Below are 20,157 nucleotides of genomic sequence, written 5' to 3'. Positions count from 1 at the left end.
CTAAGCGTTTCGGTGCGATTTTTATATACTTTCAACTTTTCGGGTTCCGGATCGGATTTAGGAGATCATGGCCGATGAGAAGGAGCACGCTGGATCGCCGGTGGAGGATGAGCCATCACTGTTGGAGAAGATAGGCGACAAGATCCACGTCGGTGATCACGATTCGTCGTCTTCCTCGTCTTCCGACTCGGATAACGAGAAATCGGAGAAGAAGACCGAGTCGGTGAAGGCCAAGGTTTTCCGGATTTTCGGCCGTGAGAGGCCGGTTCACCATGTGCTCGGCGGTGGAAAGCGTACGGACATCTATTATCTTTCTCTGAAGTTTTTACTTTCACTACTATTTGAAATGAATACATATATATATATATATATATATATATATATTATTTGCGAGTAGTGATTTAGGGTTTTAGGAATTGTGGATTACTGGATTTGTGTCGGTTGTATGGTGATCTGGGATTTTAGATTGCTTTTAAGCTGTGTTTGGATGCTTAGAAAATTTCTGAGCCGATCAGAGTTTTTCTTTTTGAGCATCTATTGCTGTGCTCGGATAAGTTGAGCAGTTCCGATCGGTGAAGTTGATCCACTAATTAGTTCATTAAGTTTTGGAATCTTCGATTCCTTTTTCAATATTGCATTAGATTTTGGATTTTGGATTTTGGATTTTGACGTTGGTGAACTGTTGCAGCTGCTGATGTGTTCTTGTGGAGAAACAAGAAGGTTTCGGCTGGAGTTCTCATCGGAACCACAGCCATCTGGGTCCTCTTCGAGTTGCTTGAGTACCACCTGCTTACACTTGTTGGCTACATTCTGATTTGTGCCCTGGCAATCTTGTTCCTCTGGTCCAATGCCCATGCGTTTATCCACAAGTAAGACGTTCGGCCTTTTCGATTTCATTGTTTCATTGTCCGGATGCTTGTGTAGGATCTCAATGTAATATATGGTTATGTTTGGATCACTGCCTAATGGGTTAATAACTTTGCTTGTGTAGGACTCCCCCTCATATCCCGAAAGTTCACCTTCCTGAAGAACCATTCCTGCAGGTTGCATCTGAGCTGAGAGTTCAAATCAACTGTGGATTTGCACTGCTTCATGATATTGCATCTGGGAGAGACTTGAAAAAATTCCTCGCTGTAAGAATATTTGATCTTTATAACTCTTGTAACACGTCTGCCAATCAGTATAATGTGACTTGATTCAGCTTTTATTCGTTCGAAACTCAGTAGCTTAATTTGCGTACATTACGTGTCATGGGTTAACAGCATTTAGAATTTGTGCCATGCTAAATTTCATCCCTTAAGTTAGCGAGGTTTCGTTGATTTTGTTGTATGGTTTTGTTTCTCTGTTAGTCTAACGATGAACTGTCGGTTTCAGGTTATTGCTGGCTTGTGGGTTCTGTCTGTTGTGGGCAAATGGTGCAACTTCCTGACATTGTTTTACATATGTAAGGACTACGGAGAACTTGTGTGTGCTTTTGATGCCCATGATATATTTTTATTTCCCTTATTAATGTCTGGCCTTGTTTTACAGGCTTTGTTTTGCTGCACACCGTGCCCGTCATTTATGAGAAGTACGAAGACAAGATCGACCCGCTTGCAGAGAAGGCGACTATCGAGTTCAAAAAGCAGTATGCCGTGTTTGATGCCAAGGTTTTGAGCAAGATTCCGCATGGTCTAAAAAGCAAGAGGTCTTAGAAAGCTTGGGGTGTTATGTCGTGTTCTAAAGCTCTAGGATTCGTAGTTAAGCTTCCCTTTCTGTTCAAGTGTTTTGGGTTTGTAATTTGAATGACTATACTCGTGTGGTCTAGTTTCGAGAATTAGGTTCCGTTCTTGTGCTTATACATAATCGTGGGAAGCCATTAAAACCTTACCCATATTTCAATTATGATGACCTTATGTTATTCAATGCTGCTATACATCGTCGGTTAATGTATGAACTGTTATGGTATATATATTAGTTCATGCTTGATTCTCTTTTTGGTTGTGAGCATGATACTTTGGTCCTAAAGTTACGATGAACGACTAATTTTTGTGGTGATTTTGCTTGTGGTTCAAGTTGAATATTTCTTGTTCATTATAAACAAAACGAATCGATGGTGTTTTTCTTCAAAGCCTTATTCCGACATTTTTCTTTTAACTTGGTGTTTGATACAATTGAACATTTTTAAGTGACCAATGCATCCACCTTCGAATTTGATTGGTAAGACTGAATTGATTGGGTGGGCTTTAAGGACTTTGTCAAAACCACAATTACAGCTAGTGTTAGATTGAATGGCAAGGATTTAAAACTAGGTGCCATGAAACAACGGGATTGCTTATTGACAGGTAATAAATCACGGCGTGTTACTCGCGACTTATATGTTTTAAATGTATTTATATGCGTAAATTGATAAAAGGAAAGTCAAATATTTGAAGTAAATGAATAATTTTAGATCATGCTGGAAGAAATTCCTCATAAACCAATTAAAGCAATTGAATTCACATAATAAAATCGATCTCTGTAGAATTTATATTAAGAATAGAAAAAATAATATTTAATAAGCAATTGATTGAATCATATTATTACTAACTTATTATGAGGTACTAAATATAAAAAAAAGCACCAAAAAGTAAATTATTAAAGAAATAATGTTAAAATAACGAAAATGTCCTTACCTTATTTGATGTATTATTTTGGAATGCCTTTGAAGTTTTTTGTTGCTAACCTATTGTAAGGCTAAGCCCACCCCTCCTCCCCCTCCCCCTCAGTGTAGATAATATCGTTTGTTAAAAAAAAAAAAATCATTTGATAACTTATTGTTATCCGCGTGCGAAAAATCTTTTTTATAACCGGCATTACACGCCTCTTAAGATGTTTTGAACATGTTTAAAAATAAAGAAATTGAATCACATTATTGCTAGCTTATTGTGAGGTACTTTTAGGGGTGGAAAATTTTGCCATAAATCGATTTACCGACCAAACCATACCGGTCAGCTCATAATGGTGGGTGTGTGTGTGTGCGTGTGTATTTTTTCCTATTTAGATATTTTAGGTATATAGTGTGTGTGTATTTTTTTTTTCCTATTTAGATATTTTAGGTATTTTTTACATGCTTGACTGTTGACTCCTCAGTTTTAGGGTTTATAAAATAAATGACTCCTTAGTTTTAGGGTTTAAAAAATATATGTATATGTATATGTATATGATCCATGCCATAATAAATATAGAAAATATTGTTAACAAAATTGATAGCATGATGATTACTGATATTATATATACACGTAAATATATATGCGTTGCTTATGTTTAGGATGATGAAGTCTAGCCAATCAACCGCTGGTGCACAACATGGATTAACCCAAAATGAACCACACAATGCAACCGAACAAGCATCCCAATCTGAAAATCAAAATGAGCCTTAGAACTAGAAGATAGCAAGCAACATGTGGAAACCACCGGTTTTGCCATTGACAAACCGAACCAGCCAATAATTTCGGCTGAACCGATTTTTGGCAACCGCAAGAAGACTATTGGCTAGCGGTAATTGATTTTCGGTAATTATGTATATGTTGCTAGCATATGGCACAAGGAATTTGGCACGGTTTGCCAATCAAACCTAGCCCTAGAGGTACTAATTAAAATATAAAAAAAAACACCTAAAAGTAAATTATTAAATAAATACTGTTAAAATAACAAAAATGCAACTTGTCACATCTTGGCCCCGGGGGACCACTTCCCGGGCCCGCTCCACCACTATAGCACGATATTGTCCTCTTTGGGCGCCGACCACGCCCTCACGATTTTGTTTCTGGGAACTCACACGAGAACTTCCCGATGGGTCACCCATCTTGCGAGTGCTCTCGTGCGCTATTCGCTTAACTTCAGAGTTTCCATGGAACCCGAAGCGAGTGAACTCCCAAAAAACCTCGTGCTAGGTAGGGATGGGAATATACATATAAGGATCACTCCCCCGGGCGATGTGGGATGTCACAATCCACCCCCCCCCCTCAGGGGCCCAACGTCCTTGTCGGCACACCACGGCCAAAGTTAGGCTCTGATACCAAATGTCACATCCCGACCCAGGACGAACCACTTACTGGGCCTGCTCCACCACCGTAGCATGATATTGTCTGCTTTGGGTGCTGACCACGCCCTCACGGTTTTGTTTCTGGGAACGAGAACTTCCCAATGGGTCACCCATCCTGGAAGTGCTCTCGTGCGCTACTCGCTTAACTTCGAAGTTCCCATGGAACCCGAAGCTAGTGAGCTCCCAAAAGGCCTCGTGCTAGGTAGGGATGGGAATATACATATAAGGATCACTCCCCTTGGCGATGTGGGATGTCACACAGCTACCTTATTTGATGAATTATTTTGGAATGCCTTTGAAGTTTTTGTGTTGCTAGCCCATTGTGAAGCTAAGAAAACACCCCCCTTTTAGTGTAGATAATATCGTTTGTTAAAAAAACAAAATAATCATTTGATAACTTATTTAATCACATTGTTATCCGTGTGCAAAATTTTTTTTTATGACCGACATTACACGCCTCTTAAGATGTTTTGAATGTGTTTAAAAATAAAGAAATTGAATCAAATTATTGCTAGCTTATTGTAAGGTACTAATTAAAAAAAAATATACAGCACCAAAAAGTAAATTATTAAAGAAATACTGTTAAAATGACAAAAATGCCCCTACCTTATCTGATGTATTATTTTGGAATGCCTTTGAAGTTTTTTTTGGGGGGCATTTTAGTCCAAATATTTTGGTTGAAGCATGGTGACACCAAATCACTATTCACCTTTTCCATTCTCTTTATATATAACTAGCCTTCATGCATGCGCTCATGCGTGTGCAGAAAATATTTTTTGAACCACAACATGCTACTCGCAACCTATATATTTTAAATGTATTTATATGCGTGAATTGACAAAAGAAAAGTCAAATACTTGAAGTAAATGAATAATTTTATATCATGCTAGAAAAAAAAATGTTGGAAATGTGCCCTAAAACCAATCATATGATGATACTTTACGGACATTTCAAACTAATGTAGTTTAAAGGGCAAACATTATTGTTTGAGCCGTCTCATATAAATGTTATATGCTTAAACGATAAGTCCAAGGAATATGTGATTGGAAGAATGCGATCTAAAGAAGTTAGATTCATGAGACCATTCTTTCGTTGACACATCCTAAACGTTCCTGATCATAGGATTGTCAATTGGGCATTGACAGTCCGTTAAGATCAGTACGTGCTATGTCTTCTCTCAGGGAGAGTGACTAGTCTCGAGTCATTGGTGTGTGTGACATCAAGACAAGTACGTAGGTGCTCAATAGAGAATGAGTTCACTGAACACGATCAACGAAGAGTTCTCATATTCATGTCACATGAGAACTCATGGTTGGGATAATGCAAATTAGTCTTTTGACCTGAGGCATCACAGTTGTCTTGTGGTTAGGTCCTTAATCTTTGATTATGTCAAAGTCACTCTATCAGGGTGTCCACGGCATCGTCGGGGTTAAGCCACTTAGCCATGGAGGCAAGTGAATGCGCAACAAGGGATCTCTAACCTTCAAACTGTTTGAGGGAGAATACTCTATGATATGATTTGGAATCTCTGGCCAAAGTATGAATGAGATGTTGGAATGCGTTCCAGATCACATTCAAGGTAATCATATAAGTACAAAGATTCACATTGGATAGTAGACATGAATAAACTATCAAACCAAACAATGTGGTCAAGAGTATTGTATTAGAGAAAGACCGTATTGCATTTGTAATCCTAAACTGAATAGGTTCTCCACCTCTTCTGATTAGCTTGGGTAACCATGATATGCTGCTAGGTGTCACTCATGGTTTGTGGAAGCCCTAAAAGTGTATTATCACTAACGGGAGAATTGAAAGTAAGTTTCAATTCACAATCGATTTGAAAGAGTTTGAATCGCCCACTGCCTCGCTAAAAGGAACCTAATGGATCGTACACCGTGTAAGGTAGAGTTTGAAGATTCAACGGAGATGAGTAAGAATAATTAAATGGTTTAATTATTTATGGCAAGGATTAATTAATATGATTATTAATCAAACGAATAAGTTCGTTGAAGACCTCGGGATAGTTTTGGACCTTAAGGCCCAATGGGCTTCGAACGTCAAGCCCATTGACTTAAGTTGTATGACAACTTAATGAATAATGATTCACAAAGGCCCAAATAGCCCAATTAATCCCCATAGGCCGGCCATTTAGAGGAGGGTAGTGAACTTGGCTTAATTGCAAGTTTGCCACTCCATTGTGAGGTGGTATAAAGACATCTTTATAGCCATTTCATCCTTAGGGTTTTCTAGGGAGTAAAGATGAGAACACAAACCTCCCTTTGCTCTCAAAGAATTCGGCCAATCTAGAGGGGAAAATCTAGCAATCTTACTTCCTCTAGGTCACTCATTTCTTCTTCAATATACCTTGGTGTGGAGACTTAGAGGTTCTCAATTTTGGGAACTTGGAGAAACCTTTTCATCCATCCAAATCCATGGATCCAAGATGCAAGGAATGAAGACCCTCTCTTTGGGTGATTAGCCTTTGCTTATGCAAAGAGGAATCTACAAAGGTATTGATTTCTCAACTCACTTTATTTTGAGTTGAGTCTTGATTCACCTATCTACTAGGCTTTGAATTTCATGGGTAAATGTTTTGTTTTAAGTGCATACAAGCATGATTCCGCCTTTAATATGTTAATTGCATGCTATTGATGTTGCTTAAATGAACATGTTTTTCACATATTTTCCTTCAAAAAATCCCTCGTAAACCAATTAAATCAACTAACTTCACATAATAAAATCGGTCTCTGTAGAATTTCCATTAAGAATAGAGAAAATAATATTTAATGAATAACTTATTAAATCACATTATTGCTAACTCATATGAGGCTAAGCCCACCCCTCTTAGTGTACATAATATCGTTTGTTAAAAAAAAAAAAACAATTATTTGATAACTTATTTAATCACATTATTATCCGCTTGCGAAAAATCTTTTTTATAACTGGCATTACACACCTCTTAAGATGTTTTGAATGTGTTTAAAAATAAAGAAATTGAATCACATTATTGCTAGCTAATTGTGAGGTACTAATTAAAAAAATAAATTATTAAAGAAATACTGTTAAAATGACCAAAATGCCCCTACCTTATTTGATGTATTATTTTGGAATGCCTTTGAAGTTTTTTGTTTTGGGGGCATTTTTGTCCAAAACTTTTTGTTGAAGCATGGTGACACCAAATCACTATTCACCTTTTCCATTCTCTTTATATATGATAGATAGATATTTGAGATTTAACTATCGAATCTTTCTATTTTCAATCTCGACTATTCATTTACAATTGAAGAAAATTGTAATTAAGATAGAAAGCATGTTTCACTTTAGGATGGGTGGATATTAATCTCATATGTGAACGGCGGATATTAAATTTAATCTCATACTTGAACAGCTAGGTATCATTCTCAATCACAACTTCTTTCATTTTTTGGTACGGAATTTTCCACATGCTCCTTTTCTTCTTCCGACTCATGTTTATTTCTGACATTCGATTGTGTAGTCAAAGTACAATCAAGTGACGGATGGAAATCAACATATGTGCATAAAGTCATTTCTCTTCCTAGAAAACGGAGAAAAACTTGTACGGAGTTTAACTTACCACTCAATCATGTTACACACCACTTATAACTTGCTAGGTGTTATACATTAAATATGATTTATTTTTTTTTAACTTAAAGCATTATTTCTTCAAGAAACTAGTTAAAATAAAACTCACAACCCCATTTCAACCTTCCTCCACCCGCAAACTGCGCCTATGGACTCTTCTCTCTTGTCGGCCGGTGTCTCCAACGCCGTCAATTTTCCCCTCTTACTACTCAGCTCCCCCTTCCTTGATTCCCTCATCTCTCATCTTTCTTTCTCATGATTGCTTATAAATGATTCAATCTCACATCATTAGCCCATAGTAGTTGAGAACTGGGAACTACAAACAACTGGTGAAGGAAGGTGTCTTTGTATTTTTTTTTTTTTTTTTTTTTGTATTTTTCTTTTTTGTTTTTTTTAGAAAAAGGGTGCGAAATTTATTACCAACAAACAACTAAATACAAGAGGTCCAAAACAAGTAAAACACAACAAAAAACTAAAGGACCCAAAGATACACATCACAGGGCCCAACACACAAGTTGGAGCCCAAAAACTAACACAGAACAAACAAAGCACCCTAGCCTTCTATAGACGCCGTCATTGCCTTCACAAAGTATCATCACCAGCGCAAACCAACACCCCGTACCGCCGTCAAGCATCCACCTCCCAGAAATGAAGAAGAAGGTGGCTCCAACAACCTACAACAAACTCGGTGCCGATCGCAACCAGAATACGAAAGAAACCAGTGGAGAACCCACTGACTACAGTGACAATGAAGGCAAGCAAATAGAAGGTGGTGGTGTGTACACCTAATTAAAAACTCGACGCACCTTCCAAAGAAACCACAACCAAGTGCTGTGAAGAAATGAGATTGCAAATCTGAAAAAAGGAAGCAGCGAGAAAGAATGGAGTCAACCGGAGTGAGACTGGAAGAAAATGGAAAAACAAAGTGAGAGGGATAGATGAGAGCCATGGAAGTGGAAGGAGAACGGAGGTGAGAGGAGATTGAAGGCGGAAAAAAGGTGGAAGAGCAAGGCGGAAAGGAAAAGTAGGCAGTGAAAAATTGAAGCAAAAAGAAATGAAAAAGAAACGAAAAAAGCAAAGGACAGCCACCTACCCTTGCCGGAGCTCAGGCCGGCGGCTGGGAAGAAAAAGCAATGATGAAAAAACTCACACATAGAGGATTGATAGTTGGGTTCTTCACCAAAATTTGAGTGTCCATGATAATTATTCGATAATTTATAATAAAAAAAATGAGGTTAGTCAAAAACCTAATTCATTTAAGATGATTTAATTTAAGAAAATTTTAACAAAAATCTTCCGTACTGTTCACTTTAACGAAAAACCATATTTTTACATAAAATGTCAATTCTGATACTATTCACTTTACCCTTTATTTTGTCTTTATCATTAAAACTTAAAATTTTCAAGTCATTTTCTTTAGTTTTCCTTTAATTTAATGAACTTTTGAACCAGTAATTAAACAAATTTTACACAATTTCTAGCAACCATGCAAGGCCGTGAGGAGAGAACCTTGTGATTGTGCCGCTGTCACTCAAAGTCGGGTCTTTTAAAAAATTTACTTTTCCATATAATTTTTTATTAATTGATTCCGTAAAAAGGAAATTTGAATCACATTATTGATAACCCATTGTGAAACTAATCCTACTTTCTTCCTTTAGTGTAAATAATATCATTTGTTAAAAAATAAATTGAAAATAAGAAATTATACTAACGCAACACTGCTTAACACATGGTAAGTTATGAATGGTGTCGTATGATTCGATGTCAAGCCAAGCCCCACACATGATTATTCCAGAAGACGTGCCCATGCATGACTTCCAAGTAGGGACGAAGATAAATATGCCACAAAAATAAGTTCCATGTAAATCTGAACAATCTCTGATATAAATTATATCGTTTCCGAAGTTGTCATTGTTTTTAGGTTGTGCACAAAGACATCGTCGAACGTCCCTTTTGAATTTACGTCGTCATACAGGCCCCAAACCTAAAATTACCAGGCAACTATGCACAAACTGGTATGGGTGAAAGAATTGATGGAACAAGATTGCGGGTCTACAAAATCAAACAATGATCTATACCTTTGATTAATTACAAGATACAACACAATTTCAATATCTTGGAAGCATTCTTGAGGCGTACGGATTGCTTTCTGACGATGTGAGAGGAACAGTTGAGAATTCCGAATCAGAGTGCTCCGACCGAAAATTACTGCGAAAAGGAGAGGGGCTTGTGTTTTGGATTGGTGATAAATTTGTTCTTGAGAAACCAGGCTCAGCCCCACTTCTTGTTCTGTGGTCAGGATTTGATGGACCGGTATGCGATTTGGTTGGAGTTCTATATGAATCTTCTTGAGATCTGCCTGAATCATCGGCCAACTCCCGTCTCTCCCTTTCTTCAGTTTCTTTGAGAAGAAAATCAACCCACAGATCTGCAAAGGACTGGAGTTGGTAGGGAACAAAGTTAGTGGAAGAATTCATGAACCAAATGCGGAAATAATAGTTTAATGAACCCATTTGGATTAAGGAAACGCTCTAGGAACAATTTTCCGGGCAGCTTATTGATTCAAATTTAAAAGCTAATAGAGAACAACGCTTATGCAAGGTAAAACAGCACTAGCTGGAGATCCAAGTACGACAATTAATCTTTCCATCGAACGGAGACAAAAAAGTACCTGGTTATCAGCTGCTGCATTTGCAGATAATCCAGCTGAACCACCTCCCAAAATTCCACCAACAAGGCGACCAGGTAGAGAGAAAACTCCACGAACAACACCTTTGCCTGCACCTTGAGAGACGCCTATTCTCTGCTTGTCTTCATCAGAGAATCCCAGCATGCGAGCCATAAGATCCAGAACCTGAAGAGCCACATAAAAATTACGTGAGTCTGCTTACTGAAAATAAAAGGAGATAACCAGGTTTAAAAAGAAGGGCAAAACTTGTGTCCGTGGTGCATAAAAGCTTAGTTGGGTTCGGGAACTGACCAATGAAAAATTATTAAATTCTAAAAGAAACTGAAGAAAACAGCAAGAACACTTTTGGTAGTGCCCCACCCCGTCGCTAGTCTAAATAAATCTTCATACCTCTTTACTGTGGTTTCTCTGGAAGTAGGTCACCAGTAACTTGATCACAATGCGTCTGTGAACAAAACCAATCTTCATTAATGAAACAGCTTTAAAATAAAGTATGTAAACAAAAAATATACCAATAATCCTTAATGACAACGGAAGAAAACACTTCTCTGAAAAAGTAAGAAGAAAGAAAAAGGCAAGATGAAAGAAAGAAAAGAGGGTTGGCCTATAGTTGAGACACGAGCCATAACTGAAAATTGAACACAAAAGCGAACGCCAATACTCTTATCTACCCAGAACCCAACAGAAGGCCAACCAAAAAGTTAAACAGACCAACCTGTCAACAAGATAATCTGAATCTACTGACATCCTATTAAGCCTGGTCATGCTCTGCTCAACAGCTAGGCGTAATTTTGCGTTGTCTTCCTCAAGTTTATTTACTCTGCTTTTCCAATCTACTACTATTTTTTCAGCTTGTGAAAGCTTGTACAAAATTTCTTCCTTTTCCTTCTTTGATGCTTCTGCCTGATGATCCGCTTCCTGGTAGAATCATAAACATTTAAACTCCGATATACTTATGCCTGCGTGTGTGAGCAATATGTGGGGGTGCGTGTGCAAGAACATGTGTGTGTGTGTGTGTGTAGGTGTGCGGGGGAGGGGAGGACTCCAGTTTTATGCAAGTTAAACACTGTGAACTTATATAGTACCGACCATCAGAATATACAGAGCTTAAATTTGTGTAAGTGATGCAACTTTGTATGATATAATCATGTAAGGATTTATCTTCTTGTACTTATCGTCTCTAAGACTATCCTCAACAAACCAAACAAGTATGATTTGCTAATCACAGTGATGGAACACCAATGTAATAAATGTACTGAATGAATATTATATAGCACAAAAAGCAAATTAGTATTTGCATACTCAGACAAAATATGAAAATGCAAAGGAAAAAAAAGCAATCTTACTTTCAAGAGCCGAGAAAGCTTAGCTGACTCTTCTCTTGCCTGAGACAAATCTCCTTCCAAATGTTCCTATACATAAAAGGAAACTAGCATCAAAATAATAATCTCAGGATTCATACATCAACACAAAACATTCCAAATACCTTCCTTGATAATTCAATAGGAAGACAAACAAAATTTACATTTGGTTACCTTAGCTTCAATTTCAGCATAGTACTGACCAAGAGCAGTTTGAAGATTCAAGAGTTCAACATTTTTGGCATCTATTGTGCTCATGCAGCTTTCAAGTCTTTTATTCAGATCGGCAATAACTTCCTTCGATTTCTGAATTTCATTGTTGTTGCTCATCTTGAATTGGTCCTGATTTGCAATTGCCTGCTTCAAAGCTTTCTCCAAATGTAAAATTTGAGCTCTTCGATATTCGTTACTTTCTCGAAGTTCCTCAATAATTTTGCTGTCTTCATCCATTTTTTCAGACTCTTCAGATTCCTAGAGAAGGTATATGGGAAAAATCAGTCATCAATTCTGCGAGACATTTTCATTTAGGAAATACAGGATGTAAAACCCACCAAAACTGTTTGCCAAAAAAAATAAAAAAGACAAAAAGATTTGGGTCCATCTTGAACCTGATTCAAAGATCAACTCAGAATTAAACCACAAATCTGTCACCTGATTCTGAAATAAAGTTTCATCATATATCTACCCCATAAGAGCTCCCAATTTTTGTAAATTACGAATAATGAAGAATCTCTAGATGCTGGAGACATCTACCTCAAAACATATCTCAAGAATTCTAAATTCTCTATTTGTGTCCAATAGTGAATATATAATATTTGCAGAAGATGATATGTAGTGTCAAAGTTCATATATTAGCAGAATATATCATACAAAAACAAGCATAGGTCCATTTTTATAAACAGTCAATAAATATCAAATAACTTAACACAATATCAGATAACTTAACACTCTTCGGTTTAGTCATCAGATTTTCTGCCAAGGGTAATGCAAAACAGTACAACAGCCTGCAGTCACTATCTATTGTCCCCCTCATTAAATTTTTGTTATTAATGGTCCCCTCAAAAACCAAGTGCATTGGCGTTCTAGGATTCATATAACCGACCCCACTCAGTGGGATAAGGCTTGGTTGTTGTTGTGTAATGGTCCCTTCAATAATGAGTGTGCAATAGAGAGAATAATCCACTGAAAATTATCCTCACTCACAATCCCATCAATTTCATTGTCAAATGGACCACAATGCAAATAGTAAATATCTTTCATGTAATATCATGTCAGGCACCGCAATGCGAATAATGAAAATTTTCAAGACATGTAACCTTTTCCAACAAATGCTGTTTAAGGCGTGACAATTGTTGCAAGGCTTTGTCCCTTTCAAGACGTGTTTCCTTCAAATTTTTATCAAACTCTCGTAATGATTTCTCCATTTCTTCCTTTCCAGGAAAACTTTCTGAAGATTCCACCTTCTGCACAAAATTTTAAAATACTGATAATAAGCAGAAGAATTGCTGTCAAAGTACAAAGAACTGAGTTATGTTAAAACATACGATCACACCCACACCTAATACACAAAGGGAGAGGGATTAGGAAATAGGATGCCATCCTATGCAGGAAAAAAGTAATAATTGTATTCCCCAAAAATTCTCAAAACAAGATTACCTGCATTTCACTTGCAGCCCTGCTCACTTTCAAAGCGCCCTCAAGTTGACTTTTCTCCATCTATGCAATGACATAGTATTAGGGTTGATTGTCAAAGTAACACAAACTCTCATAAAAAAAGGTATGACAAAATAAAGCACTAATTATCAACCTTAAGACTATTATTTTCCTTCTGCAGGGTTGCAATTAACCTTTTCAAACTCTCTGCACCATTATTTGCATTTTCATCCTCCCTTCTATTCAACTCCATTTGCAGTCGACTTATCTCAGACATTTTCTCATTCAACTCGCTGCTTATTTTGCTTATCTCAGCAGAGGTCTTCCAAAAGAAAGTACATGCATGGCGAAAGACTGAGGTCAGAGCACCAAAAAGTGGAACATAGATGTACACATACAGCTGCCCTCATAAAATATAGCCCTTGATGTCTGAAATATAGTAGAGGATTTTTTTTTTTTTTGCATATTTCCTAATTGAAATGGTAATGATGCAGTGTAGAGGAAACCCGCATATATTACACAGATATATCAGTAGATAGATACAAATAGACAACGCAAAAATAATGAGCAGTCAAATATATATCAATGTCTCTGTCCAACTTTGAAATTCACCTTTTCTCTATCCAACTTCAGAAATTTGAGCTCTTCCTGGATTGCTTCATTCAGTTTCTGTTGTTCTGCGAATGGACGAAGATTGAATACAAAAAAATTAGATAAATGGTCAAGATGACTTGTAGAATTCCTTCTGAATCTTGCATAGCAATGTACCTTGTAACTTTTGATGTATCTTTTCTGACTGATTGCGTTCTTTTTTAAGTTCCATCCGCAATTTTTTCATCTCAGCAGTCGCTAGCACTGCTGTCGGGGACCTATTATTCTCTTCTAGTAAATCTGCAAGCTCCTAGAAGGCGTTATACATCCGTTGTCAAGTTCTTTCATCATTAAAAGAAAATAGCATACTGGAGAAAATAAATTCAAATTCTAACTAAGCCAAAACTGCTTTGGATATCTATTATGGGCTTCAGTCTCTACAGAATTCCGGGGTTTATCTTATTCTAGTATTTGGTTCGATTGGGAAGCTTTTATAATCTAGGTTGTGGGGTCTATGTTTAAGTCATAGTGGATACTGCCTTAGAATATTTGCTTCTATGATTTTTTCTAATACTGTTTCTGTCCAAGTTGTGGCCATCTTGTCCACTCCTTGTGCAATTTGATTGATTGATTCATTTCTGTTTGTGGTAACAGATCATAGAAAGAAAAAACACTATTGAAAAAAAAAGGAGACAGGTAGATCTAACCGAAATAGAAAAGAATACAAGGTGCATTACCCTTTCACTCCCTTGCATATCTGAAAGCTGTGAAATCCCATTGCTGGTACTGTCTTGTGTAAAGACAACACCATTCTGTTTCTGATGTCCAGAGTATCCAACTTTTGCTGGACTTGTCACTTTATGCTGTCTGTTGGGCGACTGATTATCACTTCCCTGAATAAATTTGAAGCTAACTTAGCCAATTATCAGAGCTCAAGGACAATCAATGACGACAACTAAGTCAAAACAATTCTTGCTAACTCAATAAAGTAGCACATATGAAATTAATAAATAATATGGAAGCAATTAACCCACTCCATAAAGGGGTTGAGGATCTGGAACTCTGCTATGCCAGTTAAATACACCTCTCGATTCAAGTACCTTATTAATGCCCTTCTTACTAAATGTTCAGATAACTAACACGCAGACCAAATAAATATATAAATAACAAGTAGCCAGTAGCCAGTTTCTTAAAATATATACTTTCTGAAACCTTGGGCTATATGATAAAAGAAGTATCATAAATAAGTTTATGATTTAATTGAAGCTAACCACTAAGTACTAGCAAACTTACTGAACAGACTCATTGCAAACAATGTTAATGATGACGCAAGTAGATTTTGTCATAACAACTACCTTGAGCACGTTGACTCCATTTGCAGCTGCTTTGTGATTTTCATTTTTAGCTGCATTCAGAGATGCAGTAGTTGAGTCCAGATTCTGTTTCAATGAGCCATTTTCTTTACTCAATCTGGATATTTGATCCTGTCAAACGGGAGGGTTTCAAAATGACAAAAGACATGTTGTAATATATTTTATTAAAAGATGCCACCCCATACAGAATATAAGGTGTACAAATCCAACTACAGAAATACAGAGTAAAAGGTGCATGGATCCAACTAAAGATACTCCATCAAACCACATAAACAAAGAGGATGTAATCAATAGTATAATTTCCCTAGAGTTATTGGGTACCTCTTTTTCCTTTAACAGAGCTGCATAGTTTTTTGATAATGCTTTTATTTCTGCCTCAGATTCCTGAAGCCTCTTAATCTCCGATTTGTATTGTTCAATCTAAATAAAGAAGGAAAAAAAGTGCAGATTAGAATATCATAACATACTCTATCTGAGAAAGCAAACCAAATAACAGCTGTGAAAGATGAGAGACGACATGAGCAGTGACCAGTGAAGGTGACATTAAAACATAGAGCACGACGCCACCATGAAGTCAACTTAATGTTTCTTTTTAGACCTACTCCTAGAGCCCTTGCTGCCACAAAAGCTAGCAAAATGTAGACTTTCACACTTTGTCACCACAATTCTGATTACGGGCTTAGATCAAGTATAATGTGATAGACTCTGCCTATTTCTACATTTGCACCATTGCACTACAGTTGTGTAAAGTTTAGCAATTTAACCAATAATTGCTTAACTAATAACACTTAATAAGACCTGCTAACAGGAATTATCTCGCTTACTAATTACTATCCATTGATTCCCTTCAAATTCTGTATGCTCTCAACCTAAACCGCAAATTAAGAGGAACCTCGCATTTCAATACGAAAATGAACCACAATTTGCAAATCTACCTCCATTTCGAAGCCACACACCGATGCTAAATGATTCAATGTCTCACTAACATAATAACCAAATTCTCAGCTAAAAGAGAACATAATCCTGAATCCACACTCATCGAAATCGATCCAAGCATTCATTAACAGCTCTAAAACCCAAATGAACAAACGACCGACACTAAAATAATTCCCAAACCCAAATAAAATCCCAAATTACCCAAATTTCCAAGAAAAAAAAAATCACAAACCTCTGGAGTAATAGTAAAATCGACGCCATTGGGGATCGGAGAGCGGGAGGGGGATTTGGAATGGGCGAAGCTGTGGGAATTCCTCCGATCAGATAAGGAAGAAGCTTTTTCTCCATTGATGGCATGGATCTCGTACACTTCATCATCGTCGTCATCGTCGTGGACGTCCTGCGCCATCTTGTTAAGATTCTCCTTCAGGTTCGCAATCGTGCTCCACATCTTTCAAAACCCTCGCAAAAACCAGGAAATTCAAATATGCGTGGCTGCTTAATCTGAAGAAATTGGGCGCCAAAATCGTTGGAAAGTCGGAGGTGAAATTTCTTGGACTGGGGATTGAAATTTGGGATATGGGTAGATCTGAGGAGGGAGGGGAAGAAGGAGCGAAGCGAAGAGGTGGAATTTCGTAATTAGATTTCGTTTTTATGGTTAAGAGGACACGTTTTGTTACTTATGAAATGTCTTACGTCGGTAACGCTATTTTTTTTTTTTTTAATAAACGATATTATCTAATTTACGAGGAGATGATGTGTTTAGTTTCATAATTGACTAACAATAAGAGAATCGAACTTAAAGTCTCTCACTTGCAAGTGAAAAAGAATACCACTAAACTATAGTAGCAAGTGGCTTGTTAATAACGCTTTTGAAAATTACTTTTTTGATTAAATTTGTTTGTAAAAAGTCTATGCTGCCCTATTGACTTACAATGACACCAACCACACTTTGGTCTTTGATGCTGATCCACCACCTCTTACACAACGACGCTACAATTAACCTCTAACGATATTAAAGACGACCACAAACTCATTACTAAAGAACTCCGTTTAACGAAAAAAGACTTACACTTCAATTTGATTTAAACCAAGATTCTTAGGATTCTAAACCACCAGCACAACAAGAACAATATGACAACGTTACGACGCTCCAACAATACTCCTCCTTTTATGATTTTGAACCAACACAACCACAACAACAATCTAATGACGCCCTTTTGATACTCCAATGGTATATCGCATTTTCTGATTTCGAACCGCCACATCCACAACAATTCATTCAAAGAACTCTCTCCTCCTTCATTCCCCAACCAAATTTCATATTCAAAAAAATTGAATAATTGGGCTAAAGCAAGCAAGAAGAATGGATCTGAAGCTTACTCAGCTATTTCTATGGTGTTCCAGATGTTCTTCATTGCTTCAAATTTGATTAATCAATGTGGAGTAATCAAAGAATGGATTTGAGAGTGTCGTTGGGTCTCACTGGAGTGTTGTTGCGGTTTTTGTGGTTTATGATCTATGAAGGACATCTTGACCAATAAAAACGTCAATGAAGAACAATTAGACTTTTCACAGGCAAAGTTGATCTAAACAGCAATTTTTAGAAAGTGTGCTTAAAAGTGCAACCAATTGCCATAATTTATTTGAGTTTTGTAGTGTGGGACAGTAGCTAAGCATATCAATAAAGTGATGGATTGTAATTAAGCTCTTAGGTTAGTAGGACAAGCCTTATCCTTAGCGGGCGGAAAACAAATCACCTTGTGAAATTACAAAATGGCATGTACTTGGAGACCAACTTACATGTTTGCCAGTTACTCAACCGATGAATACCAACACACCAGATGCTAGACGAAATACCTCACTTAAAAAATGAGAGCTTTTTTTTTGGATCCTTGATTGCATTGTTAAAATAAAAATAAAAAAAATAAAAAAAAATAAAAAAAAAACTTAAAACTTGCACACTAAGATGTCTTGAAGTTAGAATATTGCCCACTTGTCCTCCAAACTTAGCTGGAAACAAAAGATTTTCTTTTACATGCTATATGATAATCAAACAAATTACTTCAAAGTTAACAAGTAACGATTTTAATCACTTGAGTTACAATTCTTTTACTAATTTTTGGTCTTTTGATATTCAACAATTGCACCTTATGTAACTTAAACACAAAACCTCTTCCATCATGGTTAAAATTTGGCCCTAAACGACATTTATCGTTGGTTCGTGTATTATAAAATTACATTACTGTCTATTTAGTTTAAACTTATTTTTCTTTTATAATTGAGTAAATTGTAGCAATGGTTCCTCAACTTTAATCAAATTAAAGCAATAGTCCATCAATTAAAAATTCATTACCATTGGTTCCCTAACTCATCCAAATGTGTAGCTATGGTCATTTTCATCAAATTCGTCAGAATTTTGTAAAAATAAGTTATGTTGGAATGACCATTAGTACAATTGAGGTCTCTCAACTCATCAAAACGTGTAGCTATGATCCTTTTGGTCAACTTTGTTAGAATTTTGTCAAAATTATTTATGTTGGAATGACCATTTATATAATTAAATTAAAATTGAGAGATCATTGTTCCAATTGAGTTAAAATTAAGAGATTATTACTACAATTTACTCCCTATAAATTAGACGGCCCAAATGCAGTAAGAAGCCCAACCCTTCCACTATTTAAACAGCCGTTGTACCAGGTAAACGCAATCTCGCCGCGCTCTAGGGTTTTGCAGATCCGCTGCCCTATTCCCTGCTCGTTTGTTTTTATTTTATTTTATTAATTAATTGCCTCTTTCATCTGAAATCCGTGTTATTATGCGATGATGAAGAAAACAATTACCGATGAGGAAACTCGTCGATTGCTTCTGCAACATGAATTATCCTTTATGGTTCGTATTCACTGAGCATTCATCAATATTTTCCTCTTTTTATTCATTTATATGTTTTATTTTTATTTTTTTAATTTAAAAAATCTTCTTCTCCACCCGAGGGACCTATGGAGGGAGCGCCATAAAACGATGCGCTTTCGGCCAAGTTTGCCTTCGAACATCGCTCTGAAATCCGATCGCCGAATCTCATGTTTTGTGTTCTGGGTTTCGGTTTTTATTTTTGGATCGATTTTTCGTACATATATAGTTTTATTTATTTATTTATTTTCATTTTTAATTGAAATTAGATTTGAAACCGAAGGTCCCAGCGGAGGGGCAAGCCACTCAGAGATGAGGCCTCTCTAACATTATTCAATAAAAAACCTTCGCAGAGTTACTTGCCAAATCGTACGGCGTCCAGAAATCTTTCACTTCTGAGCGTCTTGAACCCTTGGCTACATTTTTTGTTTTATTTTTAAAACTATTTACTTAATTTTGATATTATTTAACTTTGAAATTCATGTTTGAATTTTGTATGATTTTTTGAATAAAACATATTTTCAATAAAAAAAAAGGCTTAAATGTCTAAATGGTCCTGGTATTACCTTCTATGCCGGTGTTTTACCTTATTGGTCAATGTAGTCTTTATGTTTTCAAGTTGGCCATATTGCTCTGTGTTTACATCCGTATTCAATTTAGCCAAATTGGTTTCTATGTTTACATTTGTTAGTCAATGCAAAACAATATGTTAAAAAAACATTAAAATAGACATGTCTTAAATCTCATGGTACTCAAGTGAGTTGAACGTCAAGGCGTTGTATCTTTTTACTGGATATACACAAAATTACGTTTTTGTCTTGTCACGTGCATGACACATGTCAATTGTACCAATCCTTTAACAAAATCTATAAACATAGAGATCAATTTGGCTAAATTGAAAAGGAATTAAATTGGCTGATAAGAGTAAAAATATGGGGATTATTTTGACATTTAAGCCATAAAAAAATTGTATTA

At 36.5% G+C, this 20,157-nt stretch overlaps 2 protein-coding genes and 1 non-coding gene across 3 annotated transcripts; 2 read left to right on the top strand and 1 right to left on the bottom strand.

Annotated features, from left to right (window-relative positions):
- LOC103933189 (reticulon-like protein B1) lies at nt 1-1,973 on the top strand. Its single transcript, XM_009342851.3, has 5 exons — nt 1-293; nt 689-869; nt 992-1,133; nt 1,375-1,444; nt 1,531-1,973. The coding sequence occupies exons 1-5, from the start codon at nt 68-70 to the stop codon at nt 1,692-1,694; spliced, it is 783 nt and encodes a 260-aa protein (XP_009341126.1). The 5' UTR covers nt 1-67; the 3' UTR covers nt 1,695-1,973.
- Nucleotides 1,974-9,524: 7,551 nt separating this feature from the next.
- LOC125469130 (golgin candidate 3-like) lies at nt 9,525-16,922 on the bottom strand. The gene is made up of 15 exons (XM_048566101.1): nt 16,505-16,922; nt 15,658-15,756; nt 15,319-15,447; nt 14,701-14,856; nt 14,141-14,273; nt 13,985-14,049; nt 13,527-13,694; nt 13,376-13,435; nt 13,036-13,182; nt 11,894-12,190; nt 11,705-11,770; nt 11,074-11,276; nt 10,749-10,803; nt 10,341-10,523; nt 9,525-10,107 (listed from the first exon to the last, which is right to left on the bottom strand). The coding sequence occupies exons 1-15, from the start codon at nt 16,721-16,723 to the stop codon at nt 9,778-9,780; spliced, it is 2,310 nt and encodes a 769-aa protein (XP_048422058.1). The 5' UTR covers nt 16,724-16,922; the 3' UTR covers nt 9,525-9,777.
- Nucleotides 16,923-19,457: 2,535 nt separating this feature from the next.
- LOC125469195 lies at nt 19,458-19,608 on the top strand. The gene has a single exon (XR_007251542.1). It is a non-coding gene; the product is annotated as a small nucleolar RNA snoR145 (small nucleolar RNA).
- Nucleotides 19,609-20,157: the final 549 nt, after the last annotated feature.

The sequence above is a fragment of a genome, unplaced genomic scaffold, assembly GCF_019419815.1.
Source record: "Pyrus x bretschneideri cultivar Hongxiangsu unplaced genomic scaffold, Pyrus_bretschneideri_v1 Contig40, whole genome shotgun sequence".
NCBI classification, from domain to species: domain Eukaryota; kingdom Viridiplantae; phylum Streptophyta; class Magnoliopsida; order Rosales; family Rosaceae; genus Pyrus; species Pyrus x bretschneideri.
Note: the sequence above shows the minus strand (reverse complement) of the source record. Positions and strands in the feature narration are given on the sequence as shown.

Excerpts from the sequence above, each read along its gene's own strand:
- LOC103933189 (XM_009342851.3), top strand. The coding sequence starts at position 68 with ATGGCCGATGAGAAGGAGCACGCTGGATCGCCGGTGGAGGATGAGCCA. Across the intron at positions 294-688 it reads TGTGCTCGGCGGTGGAAAGC|CTGCTGATGTGTTCTTGTGG; the intron begins GTACGGACATCT and ends GAACTGTTGCAG. Across the intron at positions 870-991 it reads GCCCATGCGTTTATCCACAA|GACTCCCCCTCATATCCCGA; the intron begins GTAAGACGTTCG and ends TTGCTTGTGTAG.
- LOC125469130 (XM_048566101.1), bottom strand. The coding sequence starts at position 16,723 with ATGTGGAGCACGATTGCGAACCTGAAGGAGAATCTTAACAAGATGGCG. Across the intron at positions 15,757-16,504 it reads ATTTTACTATTACTCCAGAG|ATTGAACAATACAAATCGGA; the intron begins GTTTGTGATTTT and ends TTCTTTATTTAG. Across the intron at positions 14,857-15,318 it reads ATGGAGTCAACGTGCTCAAG|GGAAGTGATAATCAGTCGCC; the intron begins GTAGTTGTTATG and ends AAATTTATTCAG.